Raw genomic sequence first — 24,156 nt, forward strand, 5'->3', positions numbered from 1 at the left:
GAATTAGTGAAGTAATGAATGAGTGAAGCGTTGAATTAGTGAAGTGGTAAATAAGTAGAGAAGTGAATGAGTGAAGCGGTGAATGAGGGAAGCGTTGAATTAGTGAATTAATGAATGAGTGAAGCGTTGAATTAGTGAAGTAATGAATGAGTGAAGCGTTGAATTAGTGAAGTGGTAAATAAGTAGAGAAGTGAATGAGTGAAGCTGTGAATGAGGGAAGCGTTGAATTAGTGAAGTAATGAATGAGTGAAGCGTTGAATTAGTGAAGTGGTAAATAAGTAGAGAAGTGAATGAGTGAAGCTGTGAATGAGGGAAGCGTTGAATTAGTGAAGTAATGAATGAGTGAAGCGTTGAATTAGTGAAGTGGTAAATAAGTAGAGAAGTGAATGAGTGAAGTGTTACCTGGTGTCCCAGACTCTGATCTTACAATCATAGTGTCCACTGATGATACAGTTCTCAGAACAGACCAGGTCACTGCAGTACGACGCCACTTCAACTACCTGCACACCTACAGAGGTAAGTTCATCTTCATCAGTCCCTAATCAGCCGGTCATCGATGATTAACCAGACATCGATCAGTCAGTTATCAGCCAGTGACAAGTTATCAATAAATTATTGATCAGACTCACAGGCGGCTCTTTGTAGGTCCCACAGTCTGATGGTTCTGTCTGCGCTGCCAGTCACCACCTGGTGAAGAGAACTGAACCTCGCTGCAGTTACCTTCCTGCTGTGACCTGTCAGAGTCAGCTGAGACAAGGAAGACAGACAGGTGAGCAAGAGAGGGCGAGACACATACAGGTGAGACAGCGAGAGAGAGGGAGAGCGAGACACATACAGGTGAGACAGAGAGAGGGAGAGCGAGACATACAGGTGAGACACATACAGGTGAGACAGCGAGAGAGAGGGAGAGCGAGACACATACAGGTGAGACAGCGAGAGAGAGGGAGAGCGAGACACATACAGGTGAGACAGAGGGAGAGAGGGAGAGCGAGACACATACAGGTGAGACAGAGAGAGCGAGCGAGACACATACAGGTGAGACAGAGAGAGCGAGCGAGACACATACAGCGAGCGAGACACATACAGGTGAGACAGAGAGAGCGAGCGAGACACATACAGGTGAGACAGAGAGAGCGAGCAAGACACATACAGGTGAGAGAGAGAGAGCGGGAGAGCGAGACACATGCAGGTGAGACAGAGGGAGAGAGAGCGAGCGAGACACATGCAGGTGAGACAGAGAGAGAGCGGGAGAGCGAGACACATACAGGTGAGACAGGGAGAGCGAGCAAGACACATACAGGTGAGACAGAAAGAGAGAGGGAGAGCGAGACACACACACAGGTGAGACAGAAAGAGAGAGGGAGAGCGAGACACACGCAGGTGAGACAGAAAGAGAGAGGGAGAGCGAGACACACACACAGGTGAGACAGAAAGAGAGAGGGAGAGCGAGACACATACAGGTGAGACAGAAAGAGAGAGGGAGAGCGAGACACACACAGGTGAGACAGAGAGAGAGAGGGAGAGCGAGACACACGCAGGTGAGACAGAAAGAGAGAGAGGGAGAGCGAGACACACACAGGTGAGACAGAGAGAGAGAGGGGGAGCGAGACACATACAGGTGAGACAGAGAGAGAGAGGGAGAGCGAGACACATACAGGTGAGACAGAAAGAGAGAGGGAGAGCGAGACACATACAGGTGAGACAGAAAGAGAGGGGGAGCGAGACACATACAGGTGAGACAGAAAGAGAGAGGGGGAGCGAGACACATACAGGTGAGACAGAGAGAGAGAGGGAGAGCGAGACACACACACAGGTGAGACAGAAAGAGAGAGGGAGAGCGAGACACATACAGGTGAGACAGAAAGAGAGAGGGGGAGCGAGACACATACAGGTGAGACAGAGAGAGAGAGGGGGAGCGAGACACATACAGGTGAGACAGAGAGAGAGAGGGAGAGCGAGACACACACACAGGTGAGACAGAAAGAGAGAGGGAGAGCGAGACACATACAGGTGAGACAGAGAGAGAGAGGGAGAGCGAGACACATACAGGTGAGACAGAGAGAGAGAGGGAGAGCGAGACACATACAGGTGAGACAGAAAGAGAGAGGGGGAGCGAGACACATACAGGTGAGACAGAAAGAGAGAGGGGGAGCGAGACACATACAGGTGAGACAGAGAGAGAGAGGGAGAGCGAGACACACACACAGGTGAGACAGAAAGAGAGAGGGGGAGCGAGACACATACAGGTGAGACAGAAAGAGAGAGGGGGAGCGAGACACATACAGGTGAGACAGAAAGAGAGAGGGGGAGCGAGACACATACAGGTGAGACAGAGAGAGAGAGGGAGAGCGAGACACACACACAGGTGAGACAGAAAGAGAGAGGGAGAGCGAGACACATACAGGTGAGACAGAGAGAGAGAGGGAGAGCGAGACACATACAGGTGAGACAGAGAGAGAGAGGGAGAGCGAGACACACACACAGGTGAGACAGAAAGAGAGAGGGAGAGCGAGACACACACAGGTGAGACAGAAAGAGAGAGGGAGAGCGAGACACATACAGGTGAGACAGAGAGAGAGAGGGAGAGCGAGACACATACAGGTGAGACAGAAAGAGAGAGGGAGAGCGAGACACATACAGGTGAGACAGAGAGAGAGAGGGAGAGCGAGACACACACAGTGGAGACAGAAAGAGAGAGGGAGAGCGAGACACACACAGGTGAGACAGAGAGAGAGAGGGGGAGCGAGACACATACAGGTGAGACAGAGAGAGAGGGAGAGCGAGACACATACAGGTGAGACAGAGAGAGAGAGGGAGAGCGAGACACACACACAGGTGAGACAGAAAGAGAGAGGGAGAGCGAGACACATACAGGTGAGACAGAGAGAGAGAGGGGGAGCGAGACACATACAGGTGAGACAGAAAGAGAGAGGGAGAGCGAGACACACACACAGGTGAGACAGAAAGAGAGAGGGAGAGCGAGACATACACAGGTGAGACAGAGAGAGAGGGGGAGCGAGACACATACAGGTGAGACAGAAAGAGAGAGGGAGAGCGAGACACATACAGGTGAGACAGAAAGAGAGAGGGAGAGCGAGACACACACAGGTGAGACAGAAAGAGAGAGGGAGAGCGAGACACATACAGGTGAGACAGAAAGAGAGAGGGAGAGCGAGACACATACAGGTGAGACAGAAAGAGAGAGGGAGAGCGAGACACATACAGGTGAGACAGAGAGAGAGAGGGAGAGCGAGACACATACAGGTGAGACAGAAAGAGAGAGGGAGAGCGAGACACATACAGGTGAGACAGAGAGAGAGAGGGAGAGCGAGACACATACAGGTGAGACAGAGAGAGAGAGGGAGAGCGAGACACATACAGGTGAGACAGAGAGAGAGGGAGAGCGAGACACATACAGGTGAGACAGAAAGAGAGAGGGAGAGCGAGACACATACAGGTGAGACAGAAAGAGAGAGGGAGAGCGAGACACATACAGGTGAGACAGAGAGAGAGAGAGGGAGAGCGAGACACATACAGGTGAGACAGAAGAGAGAGGGAGAGCGAGACACATACAGGTGAGACAGAGAGAGAGAGGGAGAGCGAGACACATACAGGTGAGACAGAGAGAGAGAGGGAGAGCGAGACACATACAGGTGAGACAGAAAGAGAGAGGGAGAGCGAGACACATACAGGTGAGACAGAAAGAGAGAGGGAGAGCGAGACACATACAGGTGAGACAGAGAGAGAGAGGGAGAGCGAGACACATACAGGTGAGACAGAGAGAGAGAGGGAGAGCGAGACACATACAGGTGAGACAGAGAGAGAGAGGGAGAGCGAGACACATACAGGTGAGACAGAGAGAGAGAGGGAGAGCGAGACACATACAGGTGAGACAGAGAGAGAGGGTGCTAAGTAGTTTAGTTGGTGGTTAACGGTTACCTTGGGAACGGAGTCATCCAGCCGCCACAACAAGGCTGATTTGTCGTACGAAGCTGCGAGGATCCGCAAACCCTGAAAGAAGTTCACAGGTATCAGACTGACCCGGGAACAGTGACCCAGCTCAGGCTGAGGTGCTGTACTCACCGTCGGGTCGAACTCGATGCAGGTGATCCCCTCTGTGCTGCCGTCCAGCGTCGCTCTGTGGGTCAGCGAACCTGATGACATCATCAGTGAGGTCACAACGCCTCATCAAACATTAACAGCATAAAAGTTCAATGAATAACAAAACGGAGAACGTACCTGCCCGGACCTCCCACAGTTTAACCACTCTGTCTGTTCCTCCGGTGGCCAGCAGGCCTGAGCTGGTGCTGAACCTCACTGCGTTGATGCCTTGCTCGTGGGCCTCCTGAGAGAGAGCGGGAAGCGGTCACAGCAAGCCAACACTCAGCGTTTCTCCCAAAAACTCAGTGTGTGCGTCACTGAATCTGTCGGAGTCCATTAAACATTAAACGTCTTGCTTCGACGTGTCTTCGTGCATCGAGATAAACAAACTGCACTGGATTGTTCTACATTTTCTGCTGTACTCAGAGTTCATGGACACAAAAACAGTAACCACCATTTTTCTGCAGCATCTGCAGGCTGGCAGAAGGAACACCTGAACTTTACGTCCGGCTCATTCAGAGCTAATTCAGAACTTTCCTGGAACATGTTAAACTATCTCAGAGATCTTTTTGTAAAGCTAATTTGCAAATGTTTGAATTTTACTTGTAATTTGTGCTGTGAGATCACGGCAGAACTGAATTTTACTCTCACCGGACAAACAGGCATTGAAACATTTCACACAGCTGACTTTCTAACTTCAATGCTAAAACTGTTCAGATTTTTGTTTTCCACATTTTTTTTGGCAGGAGCTGCACTAAATTCAGCTATTTTGGGCTGCAAAGTCTAAAGTCTAATAAAGGCATACAGAGAATGGCCATGAACACGTCAGTATGAGTCCTGACAGGACCTGTGGTCAAATTAGCAACAATAAATATACAACGTCCGGTTAGACTTTCAAACGGCATATTGTTAATGTTCTGAAATACTGCAGTCTGGTTAGGTTTAGGCAGCAAAAGTACTTTGTTAGGTTTAGGAACAATATTAAGTACATCAGTTAACTTACGCAAGTTAAGTAACGTTACTTACGTGACTTAAATGAAAGCACTCATTGTGGACTTTTTGTTTCACATGGGAAACGAACGCTGAAAGTCCGGTTTCTGGCCCACCGTCCAACCCAACCACCTCCTTCCTCTTTCTTTTCCTTTAAATATCATCATATATTGGGGTTGTGCAATATGTCATTTGTGCAAGGGTTGCGCTACATGGCGGGGAATGCAGCCGACAGGGTTGTTCAATCAAAACTGGCATTGGAAGGAGGAGTCCATGTGCTACTATATAGGGAACTGAGAGATGTTTTATTTCTGTATTTTGTGTTGTCTTGTAAAGCTGCCTTTAGCGTAACTACCTTTAGCGTAACTACCTTTAGCGTTCAAAAGGGACGCTACAGGTCTTCCCCCAGAGCGCTGAACTCAAGCGGGAAGCTTCCGGTCAGCCATCTGATGCGAACCCGGAAGTCCCTGAAACCGGCATTCAATTGAACGGCCAGCAGGGGGCGACTCTTCTGGTTGCAAAAAGAAGGCTCCATTAGAAATAATGTCCACAAACAAACAGGTGACGTCACCATGACTACGCCCATTCCTTTTACACAGTCTATGGTTTAATGATGACGTTGTGGGGGTAACCAGTGAGTTACAAACTGACGCCAACAGTTCCATTTGTCACGTATGGGGTCAGAACTCGGAGTACACCTCGGAAAACCAGTTCCGAGTAAAAATTGGACGCACCTGAAAACCCAACAGACAGACAGCTGACAGGCTTTGACTTTCACTTTCCGGCTGAGCTGTGACATCGGCTCACCGCTGAAGAGAGGTGGTCGGTCGACCCCTAGTATTGATAATAACATAAGCAGCCCTAACCCAAAAGTCCCTTTGACGACATTAAATATTGTGTATTTTAGAGATTCCAGACTCCCCGCTCCGGCTCGTGTCTTCCTTTGCACACCCCAACAACATACTGTTTATATTCAAATACAGGTCAGCAGCACGCCTGGTAACTGAGCGGTACTAAGAGCTCGTACATGTTTATCTTCAGCGTTAGTTCCCAAACACAGGGAAGACAAATAATAACAGTGCGGATTACCAGGACTTGCAGAGCTCTAACGGGGACTCGGGCTGACAGACAGATTCCTACAGGACACATCAGATCCTCCTCCAGACTGCAGACCGAGTGGCCACGCCTCTTCCTGCTGACATCACACACACAGTCACATGTACGTTTAAAAGCAGCTCAGTGACAAACACAACCTTATAAGGAAATGAGAACCAGAGCTGGACTCACTCAAACAGCTCTCTGATGGAGGTGAGGATCCTCGGCGACGAAGCCGACGCTGATCTGAGAGGAAGAAAGTGACTGAGTGTTTAAACGTTTTCAAGTCACGAGTGGAGCTCCACGGAGAAGTAAAGGCTCCCTACAACGTCAGAGGAAGAACTAGAAGGTTTAAAGTGATCAAACATCAGTAAGAGAGATGTTACCTGAACAGCCTGGTGTGTCGTCTCTCGGTGGACTCTGGGTTTTCATTCTTGGGAGATGTGGATCTGGAGGTCGGAGCGCTGTAAGAGCTGAAACGCAAAGTGAGGTTGAACACGATCATCGTCTGCACCCGCTGTTCATATTAACTTTGGATGTTTCGATTATTTAATGTTTGCTAATTTGAAGTCAGAGATCAACAGAGGACTCATCTAGCTATGAATCAATGTGGCTCCAGATTTTATTTCGCATGGACCAATAATGAGCTGGGACTGTTACTGAATCAAACACGGGAGTAAAAGCGGCTGTGGCGGCGGGAAAAATTTGCACAATCTAAAAGCATCGTGTCTCAGCTTTGCATGATTAATGAGACCCAATCAGAGCGCCGAGCGTGAGTTTTAGTCTGGACGGGAGGTAACGCAGCAGTGTGGACGGGGCCACACTGTCCAGACTAAAACGGCAAATCCGAACACCTGAAATGGAGGACTTTAAAAACGATGACGCAGACGCTCATGTTTAAGAAAAGATCAGCCTTTATTTGTCTCACAGGTGAGAAATTTCAACATTACAGCAGCAAGTGGATAGCATGGAATTAAGTAAAGTGACATTAAACATAATACTAACAATATCAAATCAAAAATAGATTATACTATAATTTAAAAAACTATGTTTTGACATCTATAAAACAAATGACCAAACATGAAACACTGCAAGTGACTATATGCATGTTGGCTTGTTTTTCCTTCAGACTTTAAAACAGATTAAAACAAATTCCAACATTAACGATGCAAAGTGACATTGTGCATAGATTTTCACTCAGTCTGTGAGTTGTGGTTACTATTTAATACTTAATAGTGCTGATTATGAAGTCTCACGGCTGCAGGAAGAAAAGATCTTCTGAATCTCTCCTTCACACAGCGTGGGTGTCTCAGCCGGCCACTAAAGGAGCTGCTCAATGATGTTAGTGACGCATGAAGGGGGTGTGTCGAGGGCTCCAACATGGATGAGAGCTTAGCTCTCACTCTCCTCTCTCCCACCACCTCTACTGGCTCAAGTGAATGTTCACAGGTACCGTGGAGACATGTTTACTCCTGCTACGTCCACCAGCTCCTTAGTCTTTGCTGCATTGGAAACGAGGTGGTTCTGATTGCACCAGTCCACAAACTCCTGATTCAGGTCTCTGTACACTCTGTCATCCCCATCAGAGATGAGACCAAGGACAGCAGAGTCATCAGAGACCTTCTGGAGGAAGCAGTCTGAGGTGTTGAAGGTGAAGTCTGCAGCGTAGAGGGTGAAAAGGAAGGGTGACAACAGTGTTACTTGTGGTACCCCCCGTGCTGCAGACCACCGTGTCAGACTGACAGTCCTTAATCCTTTTTGGTTTGGCTTCCTGATCGGCTTTTATCAGTCATGCAAAGCAGAAACACGATGCTGCCGACAGAGTTTTATTTCCTATATGTTGTACTGTGTAAATAACACTTCTACACTTGTACTGTGCAGGTCTCCGTATTTACTTTGCGGCGACTCCCAGCCTGTTTCCCGTCGCCAAAGTCTCTTTGTCCTCCCGTGTTCCTCTCAGTAACAGTTCCACCTCGCTGTCGGTCCATGCAGAGAAATCTCTGCTGTGGTTCTTCACCATCGCTGCTCTTCGTTCGTCTCTTGTAGAACCGCAGAGTAGACACACCGCACATGCCCAGTGTACGTGAACGGCCACGTGATTTTCTTTTTTTTTTTTTTAAACAGACAGAGATCAGATCTGATACGCAGCTAAAACGCTGTTGAGGACGGAGATCTGAACGTGGATGTAGCCTGAGTCTGTAAACTCAGGTTTTGCTTGAGGGACTTCTTTTAGCTTACAGCTGATGACGAGTCTCGGGGTCGGCTCAAGTCTGTCACTACACTAGGGGTGCGACAATATATTGTTGTACATTTTTCCACAATACTGTATCAATATTCAAATATAAAATAGTGCTTCGACCGTTAGCTCAAAGCTAACATATAATGGGAATCTCCATTAACATGCTAACGGACTTTAGCATCGCGAAGATACAATCTTAACATAAACTACACATTTTGCTTCACATGCTGAACATCCTGAGTGAAACGCTGTACATATGTTTCCGGAGCTCTGTGTGAAATAAAAAAGAGCTGCTAACGTCACTGGCTTGATTTGCTGCTTCTGCACTCCACACAGACCAGCTACAGCAACCCCAAAGGGTCAAAACTCAAACCCAAAATTCCCAGTGGCCTAAAAATAAAAATACAGCTATCAGCAGGAAGAGAGAGGGCAGCACAACGCTGTGTCACCAAACAGTTATTAATATAATGTGATGTACAGATTAGACTTTGGTGGTACACAGCAATTAAAAATTCATGTGCCTTTTATAAACAAATGTTTTGATAATAATTTTTCATAGTTGCTCTCTAGTTTTATTTACAGACTGAGCAGAATTGCAGCACATAAATGGAGAAAACTTTTTCACGGGCATTTTGTATTCATATTTAGACAGATATCATTATTCCACTTCCTGGCTTTGCACAGACTCATGGTTGGAGCCGTTGGAGGACCCGATTATAGGTATTAAGGAAGGTTGCTGTAGAAAAGAGATCAGGTGGATCTTACCTGTCTATGTTGACCATTGACCTCGCTGCGGTCTGCAGGTCCTTCTGCAGGTTAAGTTCTCGAGCTCTGAAACATACAGACAGTGCGATGTGTTCAGGTACCTGACTTCACTTTAACTGTGTGATCAACAGGTGTATTAGAGTGTGATGGACAGGTGTATTAGAGTGTGATGGACAGGTGTATTAGAGTGTGATGGACAGGTGTATTAGAGTGTGATGGACAGGTGTATTAGAGTGTGATGGACAGGTGTATTAGAGTGTGATGGACAGGTGTATTAGAGTGTGATGACCAGGTGTATTAGAGTGTGATGGACAGGTGTATTAAGAGTGTGATGGACAGGTGTATTAGAGTGTGATGGACAGGTGTATTAGAGTGTGATGGACAGGTGTATTAAGAGTGTGATGGACAGGTGTATTAAGAGTGTGATGAACAGGTGTATTAGAGTGTGATGGACAGGTGTATTAGAGTGTGATGGACAGGTGTATTAAGAGTGTGATGGACAGGTGTATTAGAGTGTGATGGACAGGTGTATTAAGAGTGTGATGACCAGGTGTATTAGAGTGTGATGGACAGGTGTATTAGAGTGTGATGAACAGGTGTATTAGAGTGTGATGGACAGGTGTATTAAGAGTGTGATGGACAGGTGTATTAGAGTGTGATGGACAGGTGTATTAAGAGTGTGATGACCAGGTGTATTAGAGTGTGATGGACAGGTGTATTAGAGTGTGATGACCAGGTGTATTAGAGTGTGATGACCAGGTGTATTAGAGTGTGATGAACAGGTGTATTAGAGTGTGATGGACAGGTGTATTAGAGTGTGATGGACAGGTGTATTAGAGTGTGATGACCAGGTGTATTAGAGTGTGATGAACAGGTGTATTAAGAGTGTGATGACCAGGTGTATTAGAGTGTGATGACCAGGTGTATTAGAGTGTGATGACCAGGTGTATTAGAGTGTGATGGACAGGTGTATTAAGAGTGTGATGGACAGGTGTATTAAGAGTGTGATGGACAGGTGTATTAGAGTGTGATGACCAGGTGTATTAGAGTGTGATGACCAGGTGTATTAGAGTGTGATGAACAGGTGTATTAGAGTGTGATGGACAGGTGTATTAGAGTGTGATGGACAGGTGTATTAGAGTGTGATGGACAGGTGTATTAGAGTGTGATGGACAGGTGTATTAAGAGTGTGATGGACAGGTGTATTAGAGTGTGATGACCAGGTGTATTAGAGTGTGATGAACAGGTGTATTAGAGTGTGATGAACAGGTGTATTAGAGTGTGATGAACAGGTGTATTAGAGTGTGATGGACAGGTGTATTAGAGTGTGATGGACAGGTGTATTAGAGTGTGATGAACAGGTGTATTAGAGTGTGATGAGCAGGTGTATTAGAGTGTGATGGACAGGTGTATTAGAGTGTGATGAACAGGTGTATTAAGAGTGTGATGGACAGGTGTATTAGAGTGTGATGGACAGGTGTATTAGAGTGTGATGGACAGGTGTATTAGATTGAGAGGTGTATTAGAGTGTGAGCAGGTGTATTAGAGTGTGATGAACAGGTGTATTAGAGTGTGATGGACAGGTGTATTAGAGTGTGATGAGCAGGTGTATTAGAGTGTGATGAGCAGGTGTATTAGAGTGTGATGGACAGGTGTATTAGAGTGTGATGGACAGGTGTATTAGAGTGTGATGGACAGGTGTATTAGAGTGTGATGAGCAGGTGTATTAGAGTGTGATGAGCAGGTGTATTAGAGTGTGATGGACAGGTGTATTAGAGTGTGATGGACAGGTGTATTAGAGTGTGATGGACAGGTGTATTAGAGTGTGATGGACAGGTGTATTAGAGTGTGATGACCAGGTGTATTAGAGTGTGATGAACAGGTGTATTAGAGTGTGATGAGCAGGTGTATTAGAGTGTGATGGACAGGTGTATTAGAGTGTGATGAGCAGGTGTATTAGAGTGTGATGGACAGGTGTATTAGAGTGTGATGACCAGGTGTATTAGAGTGTGATGGACAGGTGTATTAGAGTGTGATGGACAGGTGTATTAGAGTGTGATGAACAGGTGTATTAGAGTGTGATGGACAGGTGTATTAGAGTGTGATGGACAGGTGTATTAGAGTGTGATGAGCAGGTGTATTAGAGTGTGATGACCAGGTGTATTAGAGTGTGATGGACAGGTGTATTAGAGTGTGATGGACAGGTGTATTAGAGTGTGATGGACAGGTGTATTAGAGTGTGATGGACAGGTGTATTAGAGTGTGATGGACAGGTGTATTAAGAGTGTGATGGACAGGTGTATTAGAGTGTGATGACCAGGTGTATTAGAGTGTGATGACCAGGTGTATTAGAGTGTGATGGACAGGTGTATTAGAGTGTGATGGACAGGTGTATTAGAGTGTGATGGACAGGTGTATTAGAGTGTGATGGACAGGTGTATTAGAGTGTGATGGACAGGTGTATTAGAGTGTGATGGACAGGTGTATTGATGGACAGGTGTATTAGAGTGTGATGGACAGGTGTATTAGAGTGTGATGGACAGGTGTATTAAGAGTGTGATGGACAGGTGTATTAGAGTGTGATGAACAGGTGTATTAGAGTGTGATGGACAGGTGTATTAAGAGTGTGATGGACAGGTGTATTAGAGTGTGATGACCAGGTGTATTAGAGTGTGATGGACAGGTGTATTAGAGTGTGATGACCAGGTGTATTAGAGTGTGATGGACAGGTGTATTAGAGTGTGATGGACAGGTGTATTAGAGTGTGATGGACAGGTGTATTAGAGTGTGATGGACAGGTGTATTAGAGTGTGAGAGTGTGATGAGCAGGTGTATTAGAGTGTGAGAGGTGTATTAGAGTGTGAGCAGGTGTATTAGAGTGTGATGAACAGGTGTATTAGAGTGTGATGGACAGGTGTATTAGAGTGTGATGGACAGGTGTATTAGAGTGTGATGGACAGGTGTATTAGAGTGTGATGACAGGTGTATTAGAGTGTGATGGACAGGTGTATTAGAGTGTGATGACCAGGTGTATTAGAGTGTGATGGACAGGTGTATTAGAGTGTGATGGACAGGTGTATTAGAGTGTGATGGACAGGTGTATTAGAGTGTGATGGACAGGTGTATTAGAGTGTGATGGACAGGTGTATTAGAGTGTGATGGACAGGTGTATTAGAGTGTGATGGACAGGTGTATTAGAGTGTGATGAACAGGTGTGTCGTGTACCTGGACTTGCGTTGGTTGCGGCTGTTCATGCGGGCGGCAGCCTGCTGCTTCAGTTGGATCATGTCCTCCAGCAGGTGTCCTCCTCTGACTTTCTCTTCTAGGAGTCTCGTCTCTGCCTGTCTCTGTCGCTCCAGCAGGGCGTCGTACTCCATCTTCAAAGCCCTGTTCTCCTCTTGAACCTGCTCCACCCGCTCCTGCAGCTCCTTATGGGCATCAAACGCACCCGTCAGCCGATGCTCCTCCTCCAGCAGTCTGGGGGTTAATAACAGAGATCATCAACATCAGTGTCTGTCCCATCAGGTTTCATGTTTCCAGGTGTTCAGTTTGTGCTGCTCATCTGGTATTGGTTTCTTTAAAACATATCGATAAACAGCCCTGACACTGCTGGCTGACTGTAAGTGCTACTGGAAGGATTCATTTAAGTCTAAAGACTAAAACTAATATATTTTTCATTTACGCTTGAAAATGTTTGCTAACAAATCCATGCAGACTGTCGGTGCCTAATCCGTACCGCCTGCCGGATCCATTCTGCACATGCACAAAAGTGGTTCTGTAAGTCAAAGAAGGTTACCGCGAATCTGCCTCTTCAAAATGATGCAACTGTCGTCGTTCAGTGTATTTACAATGGATTTATATCGCTTTGCTTCTGACCTTTCAAAGGAGACCAGAATTATGCATCTAGGCCAAACGGTTGAGGAGTTACTCCTGATTCATTTTAGGTTTGTTATTTTAGGCGTTTTTCCTGGAAAGGTTGGCTGCTGTAGGCTGTGAAAGGGACATGTGAGCTCCTATTGGGTCGAATTAGCTGTCAGTCGAAAGGTCAGAGTTCAGCGGCTAATTTGAATACAAGCTATCGTAGTTCTTTACATTCAAATCGGATTTATTATTAATATAATCAATCGGTGGATTAAGTTACTGTGAGGCTTCAAAAGGTGAGTGAGGTTATTGCCGTTGGCTAGAAAGAGGTTACAGGTTTATTGTTGATCATGTAACCTTACAGTTTTATTTAGTTATAACTTTAGACTGGGTTTGAGAGTCTGGGGAGTGTGTTGACTTATAGTATTTAATAAGATGTCAATAATTGTAGAGGCATTGCACATTAGGCTACATGGTTGTGCTCTGTAAGTTAAAAACAGGTTACAGTTACAGAATTCCTTATAACTCTGCAGTTTTATAAGCACCCTGAATTGAACGCAGCAGCTGATACAACATTCGTAATAACCACGAGAGACTTGACTTGTGAGCATCTCTGTGGGAATGCACTGAAAATATTTTCTCTCAGAAATATTTACAACCTCCTGTGTTCTGAACAATCTGTCCACACCCCTGATCAGACTGAGCCAATCAGCTGTGAGGATCCACAGTGAGTGATGACATCATCGGAGCTGACAGGTGAGCAGGCAGCTTCAGGTGTGTGTGTGTGTGTGTGTGTGTGTGTGTGTGTGTGTGTGTGTGTGTGTGTGTGTGTGTGTGTGTGTTTGTGTGTTACTCACCTGGCATGTTGCTCCTCCAGAACACGTTCCTTGGTTTTAATCTGCTGCTGCAGCTCCACCACCTGATAGGCCAACTGGCCCGGAGCAACAGAAAAACACAGAAGAAGAGTGAGGAGGACCGAGCACTGACAGGAGTTCACCGACCCCGGGGCCGCAGTAACTGTTTAATAGTTACTTACAGTTATTACTCAACTCCGTCATGCAGCTGCTTTTATTTCAGTAATCACTGAGTAATATTTATAACAAGGCTTCGTTTGGACTGAAACGCGGCTGAGAGCCTAACCAGCCTTCCATCTCATTTCAGAGTCACCGTGATCGCCGGTTTCAGACTAGTAAACAACGCTCACGTCAACATCCGAGTCAGAATTGCTACCACAAACATTCCCTCTCTGATCCATAGGGACTACTCCACACCAAACTCCATTCAAATTTAGGTTAAGTTAAAGAACTACAACAAAGAGTGAGACTAAATAAAACATCCACTGTTAACTGAACGAGCTAGACAAAAGACAGCGTGCTAAACGTGTCGACTGTAAACGCCAGTGGTGAAACATGCCAACGTTAGCTACAGAGCTAACTAATGATAGAAAAACAGAGAATTATTTTTCTGTTCATCGCTCTGCCATGAAGAGAAACTCACACCAAACTCCATTCAAATTCTGACAAGTTAAAGATTCTTGAATTTTTTTTTTTTTACTTTTATAGTTTTCAATACCATAAAGAAAAATGATTTTTTGGGATGATTTTTACATTAAGCACAAGATACTTTCCCCGTCTTTCATTATTTTATGGGACTCCTTTGTTTACCTGCTATTATTAGAGACCAGGGTCTCTTTTACAGCTGAGCCCTGTGTCAAGCACACAGATACAAACATCAATAGCAGATATAAATATATATAATGTAATTTTTAAAAATTTAAAAACAATTTACAGGTAACAATTACATTTGTAAGGAAACCAGGACATCAAGTTTAAACTTTTCCTTTAAATTCACTGCAAGAATTTGCAGCATTATATTCAAAGGCTGTTTTCCCCGCTCAGAAAGGCCTCGAGGAGACCAGACTGCAGGCAGGCCAGTCTGGCTCTCATTGAAAATGTGTGGCGCATTATGAAGCGCAAAATATGACAACGGAGACACCGGACTGTTGAGCAACAGAAGTTGTACATCAAGCAAGAATGAGAAAGAATTCCAGCTACAAACAAGCTTCAACAATTAGTGTCATCAGTTCCCAAACGCTTATTCACTGTTGTTAAAAGGAAAGGTGATGTAACACAGCGGTAAACATTCCCGTGTCCCAGCTGTTTGGAACGTGTTGCAGGCATCAAATTGTGAATATTTGCAAAAACAATAAAGTTTATCAGTTTGAACATTAAATATCTTGTCTTTGTAGTGTATTAAATTGAATATAGGTTGTATTCTGGTTTTATTTACGTCTTACACAACGTCCCAACTTCATTGGTTGTACCAAGGTATTTAAGTTTTTATACAAACAGGGATAGTGCACATTAAAAGACATTTCTGAATCTTGGCTAACTGTCTCGAGACAGTCCGCGTTAATTCGTCGTGGATCTGTTTCATCACTTTGCAGCTTGTAATTTTGGGACCAAGCTAATGTAACTTTTAACAAAAAGCAGTGCAGCCAGTCGCTGATCCCTGATCTGTGCAAATGCACTCTGTGACACGCCCGTCACATGACCAGGTGTTCCTGTCAGTACCTCTCCTGTAGTTTTCTTCAGCTGGTTGTTGTGGTGAAGCAGAGAGGAAATGGAGCTGCTGCGGTCAGGGGAGGGACGTCTGGACACACAAAACAAACACACCCTCAGCATCATCCCCCACACACACACAGTGAATTACAGTCAGGTGTGTCCAGGTACAAACAGACAGCAGGTGAGTTACCTGACGGAGCAGCTCAGAATTCCTTTGGCCAGACTGGTTTTGTCCAGCAGCTGAGTGTCTGAAAATACAGAGAGCAGAATCAGCGGAGCCATCGGGAGGAAACTGATCCTGCTTTCTACCTGATCAGGACTTCATGTCACCTGTCCTGCAATCTGCTGAAACATTCAACACAGTCTTAGGACCACTGTGAGGAAAACAAATCCTCAAGATCAGAATTACAACCAGAAACATGATTCTAGAAGCTCCGATCCACAGGGGCCAGTCTGCACCAAAATCCATTCAAATTCTGACAAGTTAAAGAACTACAACAAAAAGGGGGACTAAATTAAACATCCACTGTAAACTGAGTCAGCATGCCGGATGTGTCGACAGTCAGTCGCTAAGACATGCTAACATTAGCTACAGAGCTAACTAATGAGAACTTCAATTGTAAAACAGAACTGGGATTTATTTTTCTTGCTGTGGTTTCTGCTCACAGCTCTGCCATGAAGAGAAACTCACACCAGACTCCATTCAAATTCTGACAAGTTAAAGATTCCTGCCTAGTGTCCTGCATTTCAAGTATTTTTTTGAATTTTGAACTCAAATAGTTTTGAATGCATAAACATACACATACATACAATATATAAAATGAGCTTTGTAAAAAAACTGGGATTTTTACATTATGCGCAAAATACTTTCCCCCTCTTTCATTATTTTAAAGGACTCCTTTGTTTACACTCCTACTATTATTTATTTATGTCTTTATACAAACAGGGACAGCCCACGTTAATAGTTATTTCTGAAAATGTGCCATTTTAACCTCTTCGAGCCATTTCAATCTGGTTTCAGGACACATCATAGCACAGAAACTGCCCTCATTAAAATCACAAACGACCTTCTCGTGGCAGCTGACTCTGGCCATGTCAGCCTCTTAATTCTTCTCGACCTCTCTGCAGCCCTCGACACAGTCTCCCACTCCAACCTTCTCACTCGCCTCACTGGTACTGTGTATTCCTGGTTTCAATCCTACCTCACCAACAGGCAACAATGCATCACCCTTAAGGGCATCTGCTCTGAATTCACACGGCGTGCCTCAAGGATCGGGGCTTGGCCCGCTACTATTCAATATCTACATGCTACCTCTTGGGATGATCATCTGGAAACTACACTTCCACTGCTACGCTGATGACACCCAGCTCTACATCAGCACTAAGTCATCTACTCCCTTTCCACCAGCGTCGCTTATAACTGCCTGAAGGACATAAAGAACTGGATGGACAGTAACCTCCTCAAACAGAACTCATGGTGTTTGCCCCACAGTCACTTCTCAAAAAGGTTGGTGACATCAGACTGGATGTGGATGGCTGCTCAATCTCTGCATCCCCTCAAGTACGCAACCTGGGCGTCATCATGGACTCCTTCCAACTGCACATCAAAAACACTACTAAAACTGCCTTTTACCATCTTAAGAACATCTCCAGACTCCAACAGTGCCTCCCCAACTCCTTCACCAACTCCCAACTAGACTACTTTAATGGTAACCTGTTCGGTCTGCCCAGCAACTGACTACTGACAGACTCCAGCATGTCCAGAACAACCACACAAAACTTGGACTTCACATAACTCCCATTTCTGAAGAAGCTTCACTGGATGCCAGTTAAGTCCCGGATCAAATATAAAATCTTGCACCTCAGTACCTCACAGATCTACTCCATCCCTACACTCAGTCACGGTCCCTGCGGTCCTCTGACAAGGACCTGCTCGCTATCCCTAATTCCAGGCTCCGGACATTTGGTGACAGAGCTTTCTGTGTCGGTGCACCATCACTCTGGAACAAGCTTCCTCTTGCCATCCGCTCTGCCTCCTCTACAACAACCTTTAAAACCCATCTTAAAACACACCTCTTCACTGAGGCCCCACCCCCTTGTTTGTTAAGCGTCTTTGGGTTTGTGAAATGCGCTATATAAATCAAAGTTATTATTATTATTATATCATCATCTTGGTGTAGTGACAGCTACCAAACAGACATACATATATTGAAGATTTGTGTGCAGTTAACTGATGGTTACATATATTTATGGTATATCTATTTCTTTTGGTTTCTTAGTGACTTTCAACCCTTAATTTTGCTCATATGTTGGTATCTGAGATTATGTCTCTCTGCAGGTCCATTTATCGTTGCTGATGAGTTTGATCCATCAGCATCATGTTCTCAGCAGCAGCAGACTGATAGTCTGTCACAGATGAGTCACGACACAGAGGAAGTGGAACAACACGTGGTTTAGTTTTGAGAAAACTTTCTGGGCCTCAATGGCAACAAAAGAAATGTGTTGTTTTCTGTCAACAGAGTTTCTCAGTTTGCTTTTGGAGCTGTGATTTCACAGCTGACAATTGAAACACCTCAATTTCAGCCTTGTGATTGCAAACTAGTAAAAAATACCATATTTTCAAATGGAGTTTGGTTAAAGGCTCCTGCAGCTGTCTCCCTTGTTACCTGACACAAACCTAAACCCAGCCCAGACACAGATAAAACGAGTACTTGTCCGTCGTACAGAAGCGGATCAGGTCCTGGAACATGGCGTGCTGGCTCAGGTCTCGGTGCTTCAGCTGACTGACGATGTCCCTCTTCCAGGTCTCCGCCGACCTGCCGCCGCCGCCCGGAGCCGGGACCCGGCCGCTGCGCCGCGACTCTGCGGGTGAATCCGTCATGATTGTGCGGGTGTTGGATGTCACAGCAGCCATGATGTCCGCAGCCCGGGCTGCTTCATGCCGCTTCCCCGCTCTCAGAGGCTCCCAGACCGGCCTGGCGTTACAGACAGCTCCGGGACAAAGTTCCGACGCTCCCAACCGCCGCCATGTTGGTCACACTCCGATCGTTGTTTACGTTTCTTCTTCTTCTCTGATGTTTGTTTGTTTTGTTGTTGTTGTTGTTCTTAAAACTTTTCCCCCTTCAGAGGCGTCACTCGGACTGGGGCGGTGCTGAGGCTGGAGGCTGCGGGGTAAACACCGCCCGCTCCCAGCTCTTCCTGTTTTGACTTGAGGAACAAAAGAGAAAAACAAACACACCCAGCGGGACACCTGTGAATTCAATCAGAAACAACATGGACATTTTCTCTCTCTAATTTAATGATGGATGTAAGGAGACTCTCAAGTCACAGAATACTGTATTTTTCCAATGGAGTTTGGCTCCTACTACTCCTGAAAACAAGCTTTCTTTGTTGTGACCGCTGTAAACTTTTTTGAATTGTTCATCTTATTTAATTTTTATGGGATGTCTCTGAACCAAACTCCATTAAAAAAAACCTCTTTACTGTCAAACACGTTCATTGCTAACGCAATTTTGGTTTGGTTGTATGGAAGCCCATTTCTGCCAATGTGATGGCGGAAAAAAGATCCTGTTAAGTGTTTGAGAAAATATTTACTTAGTATTATAAGTCATTATTTTGAGATCCTAACTGTGTTCACACTGAATTTAATATTCATTTGACCGCTGGACATTTTGAGTTTTCGCAAACAGCACGTTTTAAGCAAATAAACAACCCGCGGATACTACAGCTGTATGAACCCAAAGTAAACCCTTTGCTGTGCAAATAAACAATCAAACTGATGCTGAAATAGCTGCAACATGATGCAGATTTGTTAAACATATGAATTGATGCTTTGTCAGGTCTGTCAGCAGGACAACAACTTTTAAAATGTTTGTTTTCTGAATGGAGTTCGGATCGATCAGGGCTATGCTAGTGAAGATAAATCAAGTTGTAATCCCAAAAACTAAAGTAAAAAGCTAATTTAATAAATGCAGTTAACTCTGAGCTCCTCCCGCGGGTAAACGGCGTAGTTTTCAGAGCAGAATCCAGACCGACTATGGGGGTTTATTTGACCGAAAGCTGCAGCGCTGCTCCCCGTACACTTCCCCGTTCTTTAGCAGCTCTCCGTCGGCCAGCGGATTGTCATTACACCGCTCGCCAGGTCCTCTTCCAAACAACGCTCCGAAGCCGCCGGTGACTCTTGGACAATCTCACTGCTGACAGGCTTTCGCAACATCATGTCAAGCGAATTTCTTGCCCAAGTTGAAAAATTTTAACTTGCGTGAACCAGCGAATGTCAAATGCCTCCTTCGTGCTGGATTCGCTTTAAGTGTGAACACACCTTTAGTCAATATTTTATATATTAGCAAAAAGCCGCTCTGAGACTTTGAAAAACAGATTTAAGGTAGTTTTTTTTTTTCAGTCAGTGGAGGATTTTGTTTTTCCTGAAATAAGATTTAAATTTTTGTCCAGAGTTAAAATTAACAACTAACCTGATCATCTACCATAGTCCAAACATAATAACGTAATATTTTGTGTAAACATCTGCTAAGAGCGATCATTAGATCCTTTATAAATAAGATTTTATGACCTTCGTCTCTATTTACCTGAAAATAAAAACATTTAAAACCCTGGAATAAAAAATTAAAACTCTGAGAGACACTTTAAACATTTATTAAACACGCGAAGCAGTTTATGTACAAACAGTGATTTAAAAAACAAAAACATTTTGCTGCCATTAAAAAAAACATAAAGTGCGTCATTAATACTGATGTGTTTAAAATCAAAGTCACAGGTGTTAAAGTGAACTTTGTCCTCTTTCAGCCTCCGTACTAAAAGGCAGCAGAGCGACTGGTGCCGTTCAGATGCGGTTCAGTTTGTTCTGGGTCATCTGAACCAGCAGCTCAGAGTATTTCTCCAGCAGAGACGTCGTCCCGTCGTCCTGCAGTCCACCAGAGAGGGCGCCGCTGCCCCGCCCGTCTCCGGCCGGCAGCACCTTCCGCAGCTCAGAGTGAACGACATCAAACGCCTCCTGCAGGACGGATGACATCTGAAGACGCGGCTCCGAGCCGCCGGCCGACTCGCTGAGCTGCAGGAGAGACACGAAACATCTAGATCACAACAGTGTTAGGACGAGAACATCAAGACGAGAAGACGAGAACAAAAGTCCTGATAGTTCAAGAAGCTACGGGATCCAAGCTGCAACACACACAAGCTTGAGTGCTGTGTTTCCGAAAGTTATCTCAAGCTTTTAGGTTATAGAAATAGGGTTGGGTATCAAGTACCAAACTTCCACGACCCATGGACTCTTTAAGACCTGTGCGTTTGGATCCTGCTTCTCGGTTCCGAACTTCCTGCACATCTCAGCTCCTGACTGAACTGCAGTGAACATTTTAGTCCATCAAAGTGTCTCTTATGATGGAAACGACAAAATTAGAAAAAGACATTCTTAATTTCGCGAAAAAGTTTTTACGCCCGCTTAAGGTGTTTTTTGCCTTTGTCAAAAGGTAAAAGTGCTAAACGGGAGATGGAAACACTTTCTGAATAAGTTCTGACGTAGCGAACTTGTAACTCACGACTGATCAGCTGTTTCTGCTGTCGGCGTCTCGCCCGGTTGTGCAGAGTTCTGCACGAATTTCCTGCAGCTTGCGGCCAGTAACGCTCATTTGTGCTGAGAAAAGAGGTGGATGCAGATCTGGGCAGGAAGCCTTCATCAGCTGTTCTGCTGAATGATGCGTTCACCTCTTAAAGGTCCTTCTCAGATCCTTTAACAGGTGATCACCGCATGTTGCTGCTGAGTCTCAGTGAACGCTGCTTCTGCTGAGTGTGAAGAAATATTAACTCTAAACGTTCATAAAATAAATACTTTGATTTGTTTATCACCGTTGATGAACCCCACAGAGGATATTACAGTGTTACAACATTATCTGGAGGTGCATGCAGAACTCTGCAGAACACCGGATATTCCCATAATGCTCGGAGACATGGCTGGCAGCAACTTGCCCGCTTGAAACACATTCCTGAGGACCTCTCTGTTTTTCTCAGATCAGTGGCCCTCAGGTTCCTGCTACTGGTTTTGTTTCTGGTTTGGAACCCAGACGTGACTACGCTCGCCAAACCAGCTGATGGAAACGCACATATGTCAGTTTCTTTTTTGTGACATTTCAAATGTACGCTTAAAATTCGCAAGACAATTGGATGGAAACATGATTATCGGTAACCAGAAGCTGCCGAGTATAACAGGTTCCTGTTTCAGTGGTGAGTTCACAATCATCCCTCTCACACTCTGAATTAGCCGGCGTGTAGCTTTAGCAAAGCTGCTCTTAAAACCTCACCATCTCTGGTCACTTTTCTGGACAGAATTTTAAAATTGTTATTTAATTATTCTTCCTTTGGAGCCCAAAACTCTAAATAATACATTTGGCATCTGAATTAGTGTTAAAATAGCCGTTAGTGGAACATTGAAACGCTCACTTGACCAATTGTCTTAATGAATGTTTTATAATTATTTGTGATGTCGTCTTTTTCAGCTTTTTCAGGTCTTCTCTTGCTTGTTTACCAGTTTTACATACTTGGTGTATACTTAGGGCTATTTCTGTGGCTATCGTCCGGGATGATGGAGGAAATTGGCATAATTATCTAGTTTCTTTCTGTCTGAATGCTGTTGGTTTATGTCTATAATGGTAAAGGGATTCCTGGGTGGCAGAGGGATGGATGATGTTTGTTAGCTGTTTTTGAATTTCGATTTTACTGTGCAAGAAACTGTCGTTTCCCGTGTGTCTCTTCTAGGACTGAAAGCAGAGTCATCTGTCAGCGGGCGGATTCAAAAGAACGGAAAAAACAATCAGACAGACAGGAAGTCCACCTGTTGGTAGAGCAGCACGGCTCGTCTCGCTGTCTGTCTCAGCTCGTTGGCGACCTGCTGGCACTGCTGCAGACTGACCGACTCCTCAACACCACCTGAACCTGCAACAACAAACATCCTGATGAGTTATATCTCCTCAGAGTTCATCGTGAGGGCGGCGGTTAAACTGCACAGGAACCGATCGGTACGAGCTGACAGATGGACGTTACCTGTCTGAACGGGGCGGAGGGTTTCTGACAGGGGAGAAGAGGAAGAGGTGGGCGGGTCAAAGAACACCTCAGCTCCCAAAGACGGGTCTGATGAACAAAAACAGAAGACGGATCGAAGGTCGTCATCTCAGCAAGGTCGACAAAACAGCAAAAAACTTTTAAAAATAATTTTAATATTGTCAAAGCAACATTTAGAGATGTTGCTTCTGTCTGTATCGCCTACCTAGATCACTCTGGATTCTGGTCTCAGATCCTCCTGAACCTTCCTCCTGTCTGTTGGCGGGGCAGGTGATGTCACACGTGGAGGGCGTGGCTCTGGGTGTGATGGAGGGGGTGGGGCTGAGGATGAGCGTTTGGTTTAGATTCGTCAGCGTCTCCTCGACGCTGCTCACGCTCAACCCCCTGACTTCGCCCAGTGACCTCACCTCAGTGGGCGTGGCCAAGCCCATGTGATGCTGAAGCTCCTGGGAGGATAGAGCGTCACTGTCGGAAGCAAAGAGAGCGAGAGACGGCGTGAATATCTGTAAATTAAATGTTAAATACAAAAAGCTAACAGGAAAAAGTGGGCCGGCAGTCGGACCAGGCGTCACCTGCTGGTCTGGTCCTGATGGGGCTCAGTTTTGGTGCTGTGCAGGTCCAGACCAGCAGACAGCAGGGGGGAAGGAGGCTGGAGGTCTGAGGAGCAAGACACATTCTTCTTCTTCTCCTCATCCTCGTCCTCGGTTGAGGTGGGAGTGTCTTGGCTCAATTTGGCCCTGGAGCTGGCGGTGGTTCCCAGGTATCCGAGCCGAGGGCCGCCATGCTGGACTGCAGACGCAAGGCTGCTGTTGTGGGCCAACAGAGTCCTGGAGGTGACGTCTGATTGGCCGAAGAAGCAGAAGGTCAGAAACTTAAAACTGACGACGGATTAAAAGAGAAACTCAGGTAAAGACGGAAAGGAGAGTGATCTTTAAAGCAGACTAGCTGATGAAGTTCGAGTTCTGTTCAGACGGGATAACGTTTCAGGGGAGGGATCTTATTGATCAGCCTCACAGATTTAGGACCAGATCCGATATGAAGCAGAATCCCACACCGTCGGGGTGAAGTGACAGAAGACAGGTGCACCTTCGACCTTGTGAGTTTGACACCAGACAGAAAACACCCAGGTGTCCACACACACACACACACAGACTCACACACCTCGCAGCGCTTCTCTGCACTGGACGACCACCATGGTGTGACGTCTGCGTAGTGGGCGGCGAGGGGACTGATGGGAAGTCGTGCATGAAGATTTATGACGACGGATTGACCGGCTGCATCTCACTGTGATCACACATACACACTTTTTACATATTTTTCTACCTGACACCGCCCACTACGTAGGTGTTCAAGTGTCGATGCACATGCGATGTCAATCCACGTACAACAACTACGTGGGCGGAAATACGTACCGGTCGCAGTCTTTGACGGCACAGTGTGTCCATACAGTGTTGTTTTAAGATTCATTTT

General features: G+C 45.6%; 2 protein-coding genes across 8 annotated transcripts in view; both read right to left on the bottom strand.

Annotated features, from left to right (window-relative positions):
• Positions 1–18,852, bottom strand: part of LOC119882854 (protein Atg16l2) — a 30,697-nt gene extending 11,845 nt beyond the window's left edge. Inside the window, exons 1-14 of one of the 2 annotated variants that reach the window (XM_038693146.1) lie at positions 18,340–18,852; positions 15,806–15,863; positions 15,625–15,703; positions 13,909–13,982; positions 12,416–12,667; positions 9,191–9,256; positions 6,573–6,659; positions 6,379–6,432; positions 6,181–6,283; positions 4,240–4,345; positions 4,084–4,154; positions 3,940–4,011; positions 630–747; positions 403–508 (exon numbers count right to left, since the gene is read on the bottom strand). In XM_038693146.1, the coding sequence (XP_038549074.1) occupies positions 403–508; positions 630–747; positions 3,940–4,011; positions 4,084–4,154; positions 4,240–4,345; positions 6,181–6,283; positions 6,379–6,432; positions 6,573–6,659; positions 9,191–9,256; positions 12,416–12,667; positions 13,909–13,982; positions 15,625–15,703; positions 15,806–15,863; positions 18,340–18,529 (1,436 nt within the window). In that variant the 5' untranslated portion in view covers positions 18,530–18,852. Of the gene's footprint in view, positions 1–402; positions 509–629; positions 748–3,939; positions 4,012–4,083; positions 4,155–4,239; positions 4,346–6,180; positions 6,287–6,378; positions 6,433–6,572; positions 6,660–9,190; positions 9,257–12,415; positions 12,668–13,908; positions 13,983–15,624; positions 15,704–15,805; positions 15,864–18,339 lie in introns of both variants that reach the window. The other variant, XM_038693145.1, reaches the window with a different exon arrangement.
• A 1,400-nt stretch (positions 18,853–20,252) lies between these two features.
• The window catches only part of wdr62 (WD repeat domain 62), a 32,350-nt gene continuing 28,446 nt past the window's right edge, over positions 20,253–24,156 (bottom strand). For 5 of the 6 annotated variants that reach the window (XM_038693230.1, XM_038693232.1, XM_038693231.1 and 2 more), the window contains exons 31-36: positions 23,848–23,970; positions 23,259–23,526; positions 22,892–23,151; positions 22,669–22,755; positions 22,460–22,560; positions 20,253–20,683 (exon numbers count right to left, since the gene is read on the bottom strand). In XM_038693230.1, coding sequence (XP_038549158.1) covers positions 20,456–20,683; positions 22,460–22,560; positions 22,669–22,755; positions 22,892–23,151; positions 23,259–23,526; positions 23,848–23,970 — 1,067 coding nt within the window. In that variant the 3' untranslated portion in view covers positions 20,253–20,455. The remainder of the gene's footprint in view (positions 20,684–22,459; positions 22,561–22,668; positions 22,756–22,891; positions 23,152–23,258; positions 23,527–23,847; positions 23,971–24,156) is intronic. The other variant, XM_038693233.1, reaches the window with a different exon arrangement.

This window comes from Micropterus salmoides, unplaced genomic scaffold, assembly GCF_014851395.1.
Source record: "Micropterus salmoides isolate LMB-PRFRI ecotype aquatic unplaced genomic scaffold, ASM1485139v1 Ms_hic_scaffold_3, whole genome shotgun sequence".
In the NCBI taxonomy this organism is placed as follows: domain Eukaryota; kingdom Metazoa; phylum Chordata; class Actinopteri; order Centrarchiformes; family Centrarchidae; genus Micropterus; species Micropterus salmoides.